Here is a 16,571-nt window from a genome sequence, read left to right as displayed (position 1 = left end):
GGAGTGTAATGCCTCAGAGGCAGGTTCCCTACTCTTATGTAGTATATGCACAAAGAAATGTTTTCTTTCCAAAACTTTTATGGCATCTTGTAAACGGTTCATGTTCAGACACAATGGTCTTCTCAGAGAAATTGTCCCCACGGATTTGGGGAAAAGTGGTTCCATATTCGTAGCATGAAAAAGCAATGCCCAGCATGGCTGAGGCAAGTGCTGCCTGGAGGTAGTTTGACTGGAAGGTGACTGCTTAGTAAGCTCTACACGCTGGGGGTACCACTGCTCATCTGTTGGGAAAGCAAAGTGGATCTCAGGTTAGCTGCAATCAGGTTTATTAGATCAGCTGCAATGCCATAAAAAAACCCTGAGTGTTTATCTGGCTGCCGGCGGGCTAGGAGGGAGTAAAGGAAATAGCCCTACGTTTATAGCATTTGGCCATTCCTGGTCTGAGACAAAAGTAATGACAATTGTGGTGAACACTGAAGCCAACAGTATAAACCCTGGCTATTCACAGACAAAGCTTTCATTGTCTGAAAATTTGCTACGGTGAGAGATGTCTTGGGTAAATTCGAGATTTTACAATGTATTGTTCTTAATAGTTCTGCAAGCATTGCACAGTCTGGAATAGACAATGTACACCTTCATTTGAAAATGAAATGGTTTAAATTATTTTAATTTTTTTTCTGGGAAGGGTGAGCTCTTCTATATGTTCTATGAATGTTTCCAATCCCAATGGAGAGATGACATGCTCAAGAAAAGACTACTCTGTGCATCTGATTTAATATTTAGCAAAATTCAGCTTCAGTCCTCCTGTACTGACATGTGGAAGTACAGCCTGTAGGGTTTTTTCCATCAGATTCAGGAGTCGTTCCAAATACAGTAGCATCGTCCAGATAATACTAGATTCTGAGCTTGTTATTAAGAATTATTAACATATTTGAAAAGCTCTGGATGTTGATTCAGGTCCATATGGCGTATGACTAAAAGAGAAAAGTTCCATTAAGTGTAATAAATGCTGTGAAACTCAAGCTGTCTCAATACTTGGCAATATGCATTCTTTAAACCAAGAGTAGAAAACATACTCTGCAACTATGACATCAGTATCTGCAAATGGTTAACTGTCAATCACAGTGGCTTTGTCTGGCTTCTCTAAGTCCACACAGAAACAAGTATTCTGGTTTGGGTTTTTTGTCACCACTGTGCTGAAACTGATTCAGAAAATGCAGTGTCTCCATTAGTATCATTCTGGGCTATTTTTTTAATTATTTTGTAACTCAGCATCTCTCATTCAATTGTAGAGAATATAATTTCCATTGTAAAAGGGGCACATTAGATTGAATTGTCATGCTGTGAATAAATCCTTCTACACACATATGGCATTTCCATGTAATAGCTGATACTGTTTCTAAGAGCTGAAACTGGAATTTGTATTGCAGCAGTGTTTCACTGTATTGAAACAATGCACATATATATATATATATTTGCATATGTAGTGCAGTTCTCAGATTTCTGCTTAACAGGAATATTACTGTACACAACAAAAAAATCAGCAATATGTATCATAAGTCATTTTTCTATGCAGGAAACAACAAAATAATGTTCTTCAGGTAGCTCACTAGGTAACGTCAAGTGTCAAACTTCTAAAGCATTGCAGGTGAATGCATTCACCGAGTACTAAAGCTGAGAAACCAGTATCCAATGTTATTTTGGTAGCATACAACCGTTCTGACACAAGAAAAAGTAACTGGACACAAATGCATCCATAATGAATAACTGCTTCCATCTGAGGTCAAAACAGTAACATCCGGCACTGTAACGTCACAGAAATATTGCTTAGGTAGAAATTCATGGCATATTTTAATATAACATCTTTCTGCAGTATCTGCACGTTATCCAATCTGGTTTACAATGTGCCGTGGAGACAGCAGTAGTATATTTACACACACACATACATATACACACATACACATGTAACACATGCTGAGCTTTTAGCCATAGTTCCAGTGGCTGCAGTTTGAATGCAGTTCACCATTTCTCAATTTTCCTATTGCAAATTCAGTTAGAGAAGCAATGGTTATGGTCTCTCATAGTGCCAAGTAAATTAATGCAGTAAATACTATCTATAATCAATAGGAAATGCTTTCTTTCATAAGATGAACATGACCTTTTTTTGCTGTGCTTCTAGACTGACACATGATTTTTAACTCCCAGTGTACTGTTCTATTGAGTCACTTTGTGTGAGCTGGCAATCTTTACTGGATTCAGCTACAACATTGCAGAAGAAAACCCCATACTTCATTTCAAGAACACAGATTTTTTTTTTTTTTTTTCATCATGAAAGCATAGAGAATGCACACCAGCTCTCTGCTCTGATACAACAAACAGCAGAAGTGGTTTTCTGTCTCCAGCAAGTCAGTGCCACTGACTAAGTATATGATTTCCAACCATTTACATGTGAACAACAGAAGGAATTTAGGAACACCTGGACTTTGTAGCAATGATGCAAATGAATTAAATGACAGCACAGACACTCATTTCTTCACCAGCTGAATAGAAAGGATGTAATACTAAAAAGATTATTCCAGGTCTCCACAGAAATACCAAATGGAAGTCTGATCCTGACTGCAATAGACAATAGTAGTAACCAACCAAAAAATTCCACAAAGTCAGATTAGCTTTAGAGGCTTCCTGAATTTCTTTCACCTGGCAAATGTCCTCCTCTGTCCAACACCAATGCTGCAACACCAGAGCTCTCCAGAGTAATGGAAGATGAGTTCATGTTATGTACGTGAAGCAACTGGATCATCATCTACCTGTGAACAGATGGGGAGCTAATGCAGAGCATTTATTTCTTGAAACAGCCAATTATGATGGAAGTGACTGATAAATCTGCCTCTGCTTTCTGTTTCGTTGTAGTTTCAATACTGAAAACAATGAGGGTATTTCAAAGGCAGTTTTAATGAAGTACTTAATTACTACAGGTTTTAGCATGAGGTATGAGATGTGAGCGAAACCTATAGGTGTAGAAAGTTACTAAAGATGAGGAAATGCAAAAGGAAGAAAAAAGTAGGATAAAGACATAAAAAGCAGAAAACAAATCAAAGAAACAAAACATAGACAAAGAAGTGATCCTAATAACAAGGATTTCCTTTCTTACTGTTACTAAGGTGACAAAGAAAGTATTCAGTAAGTAACAAAGGAATATGTAGCTGTTTTGACAACTGGATGACTAAAAATTTTTACACAACCTAACTCTGTCAAACCTGAAACATTCCAGTTGGAACAACATTCTTCTCAAGAACATTCCTGAGGCATACTCAAATCCCCTGCTCAATGCTATATGGTATGGAATCAAAAGTTAATTTAGAAGCAGCCATTTTAATAGAATTTCGTTTCATTAATGTTTTTATTTTAAGTGGGAATGAAATATGAAATCTGGAAAGGTGTCATGGTGAAGAACTACATCGTCCATGTATTATTTCCAAGTAGACCATAAGGTTGGGGAGCGAGACTGGGATGCATCTGCAGCTGAACAGTGTGCACCTTCTGAGCGTCCTTCAAGAGTGTTTTGGGAATGCTATCAGGCTGCCCCTTCTGCTTCCTTCAGGGCTGCCCCAGTCCTTTTCTAGACAAAACAGCCTGAGCGTTGTGGTTACTGGTAACTTCTTTTTCCCTCTAGTAAACTGTATGTTTGTGGGAAAATGAGATTTAATGTTACCAAAGGCAAGAGGGGAAGACAGAACGGAGGTGTTCCTGGGAGATGGATGAAGGGGGGAGCAGGGACTGAACAGATGGATACACAAAAGCCTGAATAATTTCTAACTCGTTTCAGTCAGAACAACAAATGCCAAATGTATTTCGATAGTATTCCACATGTACTTTAATAGCTGGGGGAGACAAGGAAATGGGAGAAAACCCGCATCACAGTATCGTGCAACTTGGGAAGGTGCGCCAAGTCCTTTGCTTCTCATTTCGTGGGTATCTTACTCCTAGATCATGCAAGAAAAAAATCATTCTTCAGCAGTTTTACGAGCACGATACATCGGCCTCTTTGTTTACACTGGAACAAGAAGATGTTCTTTCTTGTTCCAACAAGAAAAGGAGTTAAAACGCTACCGCGGGATCTCTCCGAGCTGGCACCTCTCCGGCCAGGGCTGGGTTTGCCAGATTTCGGCACGCGGGTCGAAGCGAAGCGAGGAGGACACAGGCGGGAACCGCCGCAGCGCCAGGCGCGACAGCCGCCCCCAGGCAGTCCCCTGAGCGCAGCCTGCCGCAGCTGGCCCGGCCCGGCCGAGGCCGAGGGCTGCCCCAGCCGTAAGTAAGCGCCAGCGAGGAGGTCGCACAGCGGGGGAGGGCCGGGCCCTATTTTCGGCCGGGTTTACCGAAGGCTCTTTCGGCGTGAAACGGGGAGAACAGCCGCCGGCGGGCAAGGAGGGGAAGCGAAGGGGCCCCAATCGCAACTGCGGCGCCAACAGTCACAACCGCCGCCGCCCCGGCAGCGCCCTCAGCGCCGCGTCCCCGGGGGAGGCCCCGCCCGCCGCCGCCCCGCGCTGCACCACGGGAGCTGTAGTCCGGCCGCGCCGCCCGCCCCCTGGCCGCCGCCCCGCCGCCCCCCAGCCCGCCGCCGCCGCCCCCAGCCCGGGGGGATCGTGGCGCCGCGGCCGGCTCTCGCGAGGCTTGGGGGCGGGAGCGCTCTCGGGCGGCCTCCTCGCGAGGGCGGCCGCCGCGGGGATGTTTGGTGCGGGCGCCATTCCCCCGCGTGACGTCATAGTGCATTGTTGTGAGCGTAGCGGAGCATCCCTCAAGCTGTCAGCTGTGCCGCCGCCGCTGCCACCGCTGCGGGGAGCCGAGCCGGCCCGGCCCCCTCTCCCCTCCTCCTCCTCCTCCTCCTTCTCCTCCTCCTTCTCCTCCTCCTCCTCCTCCCCCGCCCCTCCCGCCCCGGGGGCTCCAGCGCTCGGTGTCACCGTATCATTGTCCGTGCGGAACCCCTCCGGGCCCCCCCGCCCCCCCCGGTCCGCCCTCCCCCCGCCCCCCCCCAGAACCACCTCAATGAGATGCAAACATGAAAGACAAGAGGAAGAAGAAGGACCGCACCTGGGCCGAGGCTGCCCGCCTGGTAGGTGCCGCGGCAGCATTGTGTGTGTGTGCCTGTGTGTATGTATGTGTGCCTGTGTGTGTGTGTGCGTGTGTGTGTGTGCGCGCGCGCGCGCGCGTCCCGCCGCCGCCGCCAGCCCCGCGCGCTGCCCGCCGCTTTGTTGCCGGCGGTTGGGGCCGTTGGGGCGAGCGTGCGTGTGAGGGGCGGGGGGGGGCGGGAGAAAACGAGTGTGTGTGTGAGAGAGACTGAGGGAGAGTGTGTGTGAGGGACTCTGTGAGAGAGGGAGCATGGGGTGGGGGGAGAGTGTGTGTGAGTGTGAGGGAGCGTGAAGGAGTGCGGGTGTGAGGGAGTGCCTGTGCGGAGTGTGTGTGAGCGAGTGTGCGAGTGAGAGGGTCGGAGGGAGGAATTGAGCTGGTGCGAGTTAGTGTGTGAAGGGAGAGGCCGGGGTGCCCCAGCGTGAGGGGAGCTCGGGCGTGCCTCTGTGTGTGTGTGGGGGGGTGTTGGGGAGGGGGTGCCTCCCCCCGGCGGGGCCGGGGCAGCCCGCTCCCAGCGTGGCTGAGCCCGGGCTGGCGGAACAGGCAGCCCTCTGCTCTCCTCCCGTCCCCGCCTGGAGAGGAGAAATAGCTACATCCCTTCCTCGGTGTATGTGTGAGGAAATGCCTATTCTTTTCTTCTTTTGCATGTGTGTGTGTGTGTAAATACCCAGGGATTGTTTCTATCTCTGCAAGTTCATCCATCAGCTATCCCAAGAAAATCCCTCCTTTTAATACTGGAGAAAAGTGAAATACCCGGGAATTGCCTTTTCATCCCTTTAGTGCGGACAGGAGAACTGGGGTGAGGGGCGAGGACGTTAGAGAGAACTCTGTCCTGGGATTTCCCTTCACCCTCTCTACCTCCCCCACCAAGCAGGGAAAATCCAGGGCAATCAAACCCACTTCTGGGAAGGCTCTGTGGCACTGGTGACTTAGTCCATTCCCACTTCATTAAAAAACTGTCTCCCTTACCCTACTGTATCTGTTTTCATGATCCCGTATTTATTGTTTGCTAAGTGTAATAGAGCACATTGTTTATGTTGTTCTTCAGTTCCGGAGTATGTACAGGTTCTCTCCTTTCTAGGAATTTTACAAGTAGTTATGCACAATACAGCATGTATGGTTGTACACATTTGTACGTGTGTCTTCTGCAAAGTTGGGTCTCGTTTGGCTTCAGATGGGTGTGTAGAAAGATGACAAAGCTAGAAAGATAGGCTGCTGGTTATATTGCTTTTCCTATCTATATCAACTTTATCTTTTATCCATCTCCGATACAGGCTTAACTGCTTAAGTAACATGCCTGTGCTAGTGGTGCATCTGTTTCTAGTAATGGGTATTCATATCTTATTACTGTTATTTGTTTAGTTGTGAAGCACATTTCTTGTAAAAATGTTTTCACCTTGTTGTATGAATTCCTACATAGGAAGTTCAGCTTGCCTCTCCTGCGTAAATAATTACAAGGTATTAGACAAACACTACCTATAGATGTCTCTGTAAGCTGTACCGAGCTGTTCTCATATGCTTGGTCAGGGCTAAATTCTGATACGGCTCGTTGTACATCCTACAAGATTTTGTAATAATGCGGCTTTAGTGAAGACGTTCTGATACAGTGTCGCTACTGTCCTCTCTTATTTCTCACGATTGTAACAGAAGTTGAACTGCAGTAAAGCACTCACCTTTGCCAAAATAATTTTATCAGTGAGTGTTGGTAGAATACTTGTTTCTTCATGCTTTAAACTGGCAGCGTGTATTCAAAGTCTATAAAATACATCAAATGCTATTGTAACTTTACTCTTTCAAGTTGCTGCTGCAGTTGCCACTATAAGCTGTATTTTGTTTGGTAAATGTGCATAAAGGGATTTTATTGTATATTGAGTAAAATTGCTATTCCCATGTGGCCTGATATACGGAAAAGTTTAAAGCCTCTGGAGAACAAAGGCTGAGCCAGTGCTGAGGAGAAGGGCTAAGACTTACTTTCCTGATAGCACCTCTTGCTCCCCTAGAAGGGTCATGATTTGCTGAAATTGACTAAAAATGATACAACACTATAAAAAAGTGGTGGAGATAGACGAGGTCCACGGTGTGGTTTTGTCCAGCCTCCTGGGGTTGCCAAGTTTTGGAGGACTTTTCCCAAGTCTGTTACATGAATGATAGTGCTGCTCTGACCAACTACAGCCTTGCACGGGGATTTGCTTGTATAGTGACGTATGTCTGCAAATCACAAAGCCAAAATTGCCACTCCTTACAGTGTTTTATGTTAGGACCCTGATGGTTCATTATGACTTCGTTTTCTTGGGATACATCAATAATGTATTACTGCAAGGTTTGATTAAATCAATTTCTTTCCAAGGACAAGTAAACAATGAAGTGATTGATACCTACTCACAAGAAACGACTCGTGAGTTACCTAGATCAATATGTTGTAAAATTGTACGCTGCTGAATTATTTTTGGGAACAAGAGGATGAATTAATACATACAGCAAATGTATGGATATTTACATGTTAAATTTTCTCCAAAAGCCCTTACATTACAACAATATTGGGCTTTCAGTAGTGCTGAGAAGTGTGAAATGACAGAGGTAACGTTGCTGGCATTGCTTTTTCACTCTGTTGTGTACGTCCATATATTACAATCTAGACTTTAAATGACGTACTTGCATGCTAGTTTCCCAGGTACTGTAAGTTCACTCACTAGAGCTGCTGATTTTTCATTTTATTTTCTTTGTTTCATGGGAGGTGCCCTGCCTAATTTTCTATACACCTTTCAAACTCTGTGCTAAAATCTCTTTTTCTTTTATATTTCAGTCATACATAAATAGCTATTATTAGCAACACCCGGTAGCTTCTCAAACGCAAATGTTTCTATACTTATAACATGCCTATGAAGTTAAGTATTTTGACCTCTGCTTTACCCATGCAGAGCTGAGGCATGGAAAGATTAAGTACCTTACTCAAAGCTGTGCAGGAAATCAGTGGGAGAGGCAGTTATGGTACCAACAGCGTCTCCATAGTAGTCCTGTTTCATAGTCATAAAATCATCTTCCTTCTGTGGCTACACTTTTGCCTCATTCACTCTCTATTACTACTTCTCTCACAGTAATTATGAGAGAAATGGATATGGTCACGTCTCTATATTCAGTCTATATTGGAACTCATAATGCACCATGTAATAGTTACGGATAAAAAAAGAGTACAAAAACTGGACTCGAGCCTGAAATCATTACACAGCTCTCCATTTCCCACATTCACAATGAAAGAAGCAGAAGTACTTTAGAGATATATATTACATGACAGTCTTAAAATACATTGTAATGTGTAAGTCTAAGTGGTGAGGCTCCAAACTGATAGTCAGCGTTGCATTTGGTGTTTTTTGGTATTTGATTAAAGGGTCTTTGAAAACTTAAGTTCCTGCAATTCAGTGTTTTTTCAAGCTGTTCCCTTAATTTTTAAAACATAAAAAGGAAAGGACTCCCATTATATTCAGCTCTTTCTGTACGTACCACGTATGTGATACAGGCACTAAAACAGGAGCCACTGGCATGTCCTGGAATTGGAATTGGAACTCGCATTTTGTGGATAAAGCCTCCTGCTGAGAGTTGAATCTTTCTGTCTGCGACACACTGCTTTTTTCCTCATGCAAGTCTGCTTATCTTAGGGCAAGGCATAGCCCAGCTTACAAGCATTCCTGAGAAATGAACGCATGTGCAGGATCAGTGGAATGGTGGCATACCACTAACAGTTCATGTTACAGAACCCATTTTGTAGAACATGCATTTTTATGGACAAAATTGCAACCTGTCTTTACAACCTGCCACAGGGCATATCTTTGATGTAGACCCGATATGTCAACTCACTTTGTACTGCGCTTTTGCAGCAGACTACAGCAATGCTTGTGTATGATCTGGGCATTATCTCCCTACCAGTTTTCTGCTTTTTGTGTCTGATAGACTAAGATAGAACATTTAAGAATGAGAACAAATGAAAATCTTTAAAGGAAGGAGGAGAAACATCCTGTTTTTCCTCTGTCTTTCAGTTGATCCCCATTTGATGAAACTATAGAGTTGTTTTCTGGTCGTACATGGAACTCATAAAAAATGAATGGAAGAGTTAAACACTTGAGTAGTTTAAGCTATTTGTAATGATTCCTTTTAGTTGAAAAAACTTGTATTCGTTTAGTTTCATCTGTTCTTAAACTCACAAGGACTCTCAAGCAGTTGCTGAGAGTCACGAAGTAGTGAATTCTGCTTCTTAATGATTTCATGCCATAAGATACTACATAAAAAATATTGAAATGAAAAATACTGAGAACAAAACATGTGCAAGGATACTCTGCCACACAAGAACTGATAACAGTTTTAAGTAGGTAGCAGTGATCCAACTTTTATCATTTGACTGCTAGACACGATCCTTTGTTATTTGTGATATAGAAGGTTGGAAGAGGCCTGAACAAAATGAGTGGAAGTTGCTCGCTTCAGGAATGCAGAGCTTAGTGTATGTATGAAGCATAGAACATCTGCCTATGAAGGGTGGTGGTTTATGGTGATATTTTAAAAAGATTTTTTATGGGTAGCTTGCCCTTATTGTTGCCCTCTTTTTTTTTTTTGTTTTTTCCCCTACAAGTGGTGTTTTGAAACACGGTTCAGTTAAGCCTCTACCACTAGTTGACAATAAACCAGAAGAAAATCCCAAGAATAAGAACAGTAGTGCTTGTTGGATTATATGTGTGTTGGCTCTCCTCTCCAGTATATTTGCTCTTTCTTCTCCAATTTTTGTTCTGAAAGAAAAGTTTTCTTGTGTTACTGAAGACTGTGTGCTTTACGGTGCTATGGAAAGTCCTCATGGTTCAGGTGACGTGTGCGTATTGGGTGAGTAATATTCATACCTTAATTCTTGTATTTCTTGCACTTGTCTCCTGACAGGATCCGGCTCTTAATTAAGGGTTGTTCTCTTGCTCCTGTAAACTTTAAGAAAATTATACTAATTAATTAAGGAAACCGATGCTGAAAAAAGCCATGAAAAGCAACAAAAGCCCGTTGGAATTGTTAGCTTGAGCGTTACTGTTTAATGTGTCTGGCTGTCCAAAAGCTGATTGTTGCTTCATCTGGTCTGCTAAGATAGTGTAGTTGAAACAGATCATGTAGTGGTATGGAAGTATTTTTGCATTATATCTATATATTTGAAGACCACAAATGAAACAAAAAATCAGAAGAGTTAACTTCTCTGTAGCTAGACCATTGATGATAATCCCTTTGACTTTTATCTTGAGTCTTTTGTTACTATAAATAACATTTTAAAGCATTGTGTGAAAGGAGCTTCGGGTATGTTTAAAAATTGGAGATTTGACATAACTTTGTTTTATGGTATTAAGGATTTCTTTGTTGTTGGCTTAACAGAGACCTACTATTATTTCCATATTTGTTCCGAGTTAATTCTTTTTCAGACATGCAGAAACGTGGCTTGGGAAGTTCTGATGGCCTTTCCCTTTGATCCACAATCAATGCTGCTTTGAAGAGCTATATTTTATTTTGGTTTGCTCTAGGGTTTCCTCTGGTTTGTTTTATTCAAAGTAATTTTTGCACTTGTTAGACAAGGTTGAACCTGCACTTTCTTTTACCTTCTGTGGTTCTAAGTGTCAGTATTTTATTTTGTTAGCATGAAATTTAAAAATTAGTGTGCTTTAATATATTTTTTTTTAATTTTAAAAGGTGATCTACAAATAAAATATAAATTTAATCTATTTCAGCTCACCTTTTGCATTCTTCTAAGACAGACTGAAAGATTCTAATTCTTATCTTGAGACAGCCCTTTGACCCTTGGCATCACAGACCTTTAGGAAGGCAGGAACCCAACCGAGGAATGAGACCCGTTCTCAGTAATGTCACCTTCTATCAAAGCAGGGTAACATAGGAGAAACTCTTACAGGAACCTAAATGTGAGCATTCCTCAATGATGTGAAGGCATTCTCAGTGCCGTAAGGTATATGTTTTAATGCTCACTGTTACATGCTTCCAGTGACACCTGGCTTACTTTCTCTGTAGAAGAACCAGTATTTTCCTGTCACACTGCATGTTTTGGTTGAAATAACTGAACTGTTTATTCTTCTTCCAGCAGGTAAGTTTCTCGCAAAAGAGATTTGGGCAGTTGCATGTGGAACTGGTGGAATCCCAGTGAAATATTTTCCACTAACCACACCCAAGGCCCTACCCACCCTTCACGGCTAGGGTGCTTTCAGTTTGCTAGCCCAGTTCACCAATTCCCTGCATCAAAGCGTGTCACTGCAGCATCCTGGTTTGGACGAGGGTGCATGCTGTCCTCAGGGTGAAAAGCCAAACTCACTGTACTTCCTACTGGAGACTTTCTTTGTTCTTTATACTGTGACCAGTGGATTACAGTCACTTGAAGAGTCATTTGCTAAACTTGACCTCTTGGCTTTGGAGTAAAAGGGTTTTTTTAAATGTAAGATTCAAAATGTTTTCCCTTTTCCTGGGTATGATGATGATAATCTTGGCATTCCCTGTAAGTAGCAATAACTAGTGGCCTCCTTTTCTGCTGTCGAGACCTGGGAGAAGATGTGATTAGTGGAAGTGATTTCTTTATGATTCCATGGGTTCTGGTTAAAACTGACCAGATTCTCCTTTTGAGGAACTTAGAGACTGAAGGAATCAAATGTCTTAGACTTCACTCTGGAACAGTCAGCTTCCTATGCAAAGATAGACAACAACCTGGAATAGAGCCAGCTCTGAGCAGCACATCCTGGTTCAGCCCATTTGCTCATCCTGTTAGTTCAGGTAGCAAATCTCCATGCTGCTCAAGGACAACAGATTGGCCGTAGGTGGCCCATTTAATCTCTTACCAAATTTGAGTGACAGTCGTTCTCCCCAAAGAAACACATATTGTTTATTTACTGGTCGTGTGAGGCTGCTCTGTCTTTGCGAAGTCTTGCTGCAATTACTTTTGTGGGAGGAAGTGTACTTGCTGGGAGTGTAAAAAAGGTAGAGAGGTGCCTTCTTACCTGCAGCTAATCTTGGTTTGAAGGGATGACCTATGTCTTCTTGAATATCATACCTTAAGCAGACCACTACCTAAATATATCCAGTTATGACTGGAGCACTTTAGCATGGATGTCATGAGTATCAGGAGACATCTGGCAGTGCATGCCTTCCTCCTAGAGCCTTTTTTGGTGTCAGTGCACTGATTGGGCTTGGGGACTGCACCTGGTGTTGGAGAGATCTAGAGCAGCACTATTCACTTTGGTCTAAGCAAGCTCTGGTGTTTCTGACATTGGAACAGGAAGCCAGGGGGATCTGATGTTTTCACCCTTAGAATGTTAAGACTTCAGCTCTCATTAATAGCTTGAGCTCATCGGGACAAAATCTGTGTAGAGCCTGGCATGTAGCTTTCCTCAATACTGGAGGACCTTTTAGATGAGGTTTTTAACATATGGGATTCAGCTGTTACATTGCAGGTTCTGAGCCTGATGTGGCATCCTGTACTTCAGGTGTCTGAGGAGACTTGTTCTGTAGTGTAACATTGAGTTTAGTAGCTGACAACCTTTGCCAGGATCATCAATCACAGTTCAGTCTGTTGCTCTGGAATCACCAGGGGCATTCACAGACTCATTAAGAGTCTTGAGCTGTAGTTCTCTGTAGAAGACATTCCAGGTCATGTCCTAGATTATTATTCATGGTTTTGGAGCATCAGAAAGTAATTTCTTTAGATGGCACACATTACATACTCTGTTTTAAAACTTGTTGTCCTGTATACAAAGATCGGTCTAGCCGAGCATGTGATGATGAGTGTCTGCTCACGCTTGTAGAGGCTCAAGTCTAGAGACCATTATCCTGTGGGTGACAGTCGCATCCTACAGCGCATAGTCTGACTTACAGATAACACCATTTTCTAACCATCTACAACTTCAAAAGTGTTCCTTGACAGACAAACATCTTGAGCTAGTAGATTATTTAGTTTAGAAAACTTAATGTTGAATCTGTTTTTCTTGTTGTGGTCTTAAGTATAGACAGGATCAGGACTTTAGTGAAGCAGTCATTCTAGTCAGAGTTTATATTGCTTTATCCTGATTAGCTTCCTGTATAGCTTGGTGTCCAGAGAGGGAAAAGAGCCTTAACCAAAGTATACATCAGCCATTTGAAGGTCAAAGTTTTACTCCATTTCGGCTGACTCTTAGCAGCTTGGAGAACCTGCCTAACTGTGCTCTAGTTGGTGAGATGCCTTGTGAAATATCTACAGAATCTAGTCACAGTCTTCATGTCCCATATGATTGTTCTAGCCTTTGCAACTTGAACTTTCTTTGTATAAGATGAGGCTCTACCACTATCATTGTATTGCCGAAGTACTTCATCCTTCATTGTGATGTGATAACTTTGTTTCAATTATTTTTCTTTTGGTTCTGTCAGTTTTAACTGACAAATTCCACATCCAGATGTTTTAGTACATCTATTGACGTGGATTTTTGGATAAATGTTAACTCTTTTTATGCCTCAAAATTCTCAATTACCCACCAGCTGCTGGGATATCTATTGACATTACTGTATCAGAGAAGCATGTGACATTCCATGTCACTACGTTTATATATACCAATATGCCATAGCAAGGGTAATGGCAGAAAATAGGCCCTTATTGGCCATAGCCTGCTGTCATTCTTCTGGACCAAGATTCTGGCAGCTGTCTCAAAATTTTGACACTGTCTTATCACACTAGTTTCCTTCATGTCATTTGGCATCGCTGTAATTTAGAAATTCTACACAGGTAAGGCCAATTAGAACCTCTTTGGAATTTGGGGTTTAGAGCAGGAAAAGCATCTTAATTAGAACATTACTTTGATAATTATAGAACCGATAATCATAGAAGATGAAGTTGGAAAAGGACCTCAAGGTTCTTGTCTGTTTAGACTTTAAAATAAGTCACACGCCCTGAAGTAGTTTTGTGAAATCAATAAAATCACTTGGTAACTTTCATTACCCATAGGAACCTTTGCCAGAAGCTGGTCTGGAATTTCACATCCTACTTACAAAAATGGGAGAACTAAGAGAATAAAATGATTATGAAAAGTTGTCCGATGGGCATGATTTAGAATTCAAACGCATCATTACCTCTTTTTTTCTGACAGTGACTAGACAGAAAACATCAATTTTCTTGTGCAGATTGAGAATTCTATATCCATTTAATGGTGCTCATTCACATTCTCTGCTTTTTTGAGGCCTTTTTGGACTTAGTCTCTGGATTTTTTCAGCAGTTTGATGTAGAAATGCTGCAGCAAGTTTGTACTCAGAGCAGTAGTGCTTAATGCATTATAATCTACTTCATAATTTGTTTCATTCATAATGCAAGATTTTGGGACATCTTGCAAGCACTCATCTTCTATTAAAAAAAAAAAAAAAGTAGAATAACTTAGTGGGGCTCACTGTCTAGCTGTGGAATTAACACAGTAAATCACCATTGAAGACATTTTCAAATAAGTTACTACTGAAGATACACTAATACCTTTTTGTTACTGGTTTCAAGATGACCCATGGCTCTGCAAGTGTGTATCCTCCTGAAGATGTCAGGGACTACCAAGCATTTTCTTGGGTTGTTCTTGTACTGAGGTGTTTGAGTTTGAATTTTTTTTTTTTTGGCCAAGAACAAGAAAAATCTGCATGGCTAATTTTGCTACATTGGCAATCCTTGTCAAACAGGTTGTCTTCCTTTTTGTTCTGTTTGCAAGGTGCTGTGCTGTCAAGTTGTGTTGCATTATTAAACATCTCCTGTCAGTTAAGCACATGTCAGCAGAATGGCTGGACAGTTCAGGAAGTGCTTGGGTCCATCAGGCCAGATTGTGGAAAAGGGAAAGTGGTAGTATAGAGCATGAGCTGTCTTTTATAAGGCTACTAAACTTTTAAAAGAATGGTGGAGATTCTTGTGATGATTTACTTCACCCTGCCCAGTACATCTGAGTAGCTGGAGACTTTGAATATAGATCACAGTACAACATTGGCTCCCTGGGTAATAGCTGCAGTGCTTTTTGCCAGGTATCCCAGTAGGAAATATTTGATGGAAGGACAGAATAAGGATGGGATGTTTTGATGTTCCTCGAATTCCTGACTTAGCAGCCCGAATCTTATCTATATATATATCTCTTGTATATATATATATATACACACATCATGTCAAGTATTGGGTTCCAGCCCTGTGAGACTGACTAGGAGAATCATAGAAACAAGTCTACGTTCCTGGGATATTTGGTCTGCCCATAACAAGCCCCAGCATCCTTTGGGTAGACAGCAATAGCAAGAAATGGATGTTGCTCCCAGCTCCTGGGTTGATCCAGTTGTGGTGATGTTTCATCTTGCAAATCAAGTTCTTCATGCTGAAATCCTGTTCCTCCAGTCAGTGTTCAGGGATCAGCTGACTCACTGCCAACTTCCCCTCTCACTTCTGGAACAAGAGCTACCCATTTGAGGGGAACTTGTCAATGATAGCCAACGCTATGTCCTTGTCTTGGGCTGATGCTCCTTGTTGTTAGTAAAAGTCTGTTAGTCAATACTGTGTTTTCTAGAGCATGGGATGGGCCCCCAAAGAGCAGATACTGAAAGAAAATGGGATTACTGCTTTAAGCTAGATTGAAGATTGAAGTTACTTTATGAAGGATCTATCCTGCTCTTTGTGATACGGTGTTCCAGTGATAGTGAGCCCCACTAAGTGGTTATGATACTAAAACATGCTCTTTTTTGGAGTTGTAGAAGCACTTAAGAACTAGAGGGCTGTGGCTTCACGGGGTAAATTTGGAGATTTTTATCAGCCTGGCTGTGCAAGTTACTGCATGCTGTATAGATGCACTGCTGATGAGTGTTGCATTTACTAAGTACCTCCACAGGAACTTCTCAGTACCTGTGCTGTGATCAGCCCTGCACAGTAAGTGTTTGATGTTCATTGTAACCATTGTGGATCGTTAATTTAGCCTCCAGGCCCACAGCAGCAGTGGCACTTGAGGAAGAGACTGCAGAACTCTTATATGGCTGTCTGGGGAGTTTTCCAGGGAAAGAGATAATAAATGTGGGAGAAGTGAACAAACAGATGCTTGACTGACTGAAGGGTGTAGGATACAGTGCAAGAGATAAGCGATAAGAAGAGTGGGCAGAGTGAAAGGCCTTGAGGAGAAAGTCAGTGTCTGAGCAATCATTTGAGCTACTATGTTTCATGTACTCCAAAAAGGTAGTCTTTCAACTGGTCTGTGAACTACAGATTGAAAACTTCAATAGAAGATGGAAACTAGAAAAAATTTGTGGGTAATAGAGCCAAAGCAGTTGATCAAGAATGTTTTGTTTGGATTTTGGAAGTTAGATCAGAAAAACATTGTCTCATTATCTTTTAATCTGTTTAGAAAAAAACAGCCAACCAACCAAAAAAAAAAGCTAAAATAATCTGTCAAATTAGTTTGGCCTAAATGGGA

At 42.3% G+C, this 16,571-nt stretch overlaps 1 protein-coding gene across 1 annotated transcript in view; it reads left to right on the top strand.

The window, feature by feature from the left end:
* The first annotated feature begins 4,975 nt into the window (after positions 1-4,975).
* ASXL3 (ASXL transcriptional regulator 3) overlaps positions 4,976-16,571 on the top strand; it is a 132,861-nt gene continuing 121,265 nt past the window's right edge. Inside the window, exon 1 of the mRNA XM_074899018.1 lies at positions 4,976-5,110. Coding sequence (XP_074755119.1) covers positions 5,057-5,110 — 54 coding nt within the window. The 5' untranslated portion in view covers positions 4,976-5,056. The remainder of the gene's footprint in view (positions 5,111-16,571) is intronic.

The sequence above is a fragment of the Athene noctua genome, chromosome 2 (assembly GCF_965140245.1).
Source record: "Athene noctua chromosome 2, bAthNoc1.hap1.1, whole genome shotgun sequence".
Lineage (NCBI taxonomy): Eukaryota > Metazoa > Chordata > Aves > Strigiformes > Strigidae > Athene > Athene noctua.
Note: the sequence above shows the minus strand (reverse complement) of the source record. Positions and strands in the feature narration are given on the sequence as shown.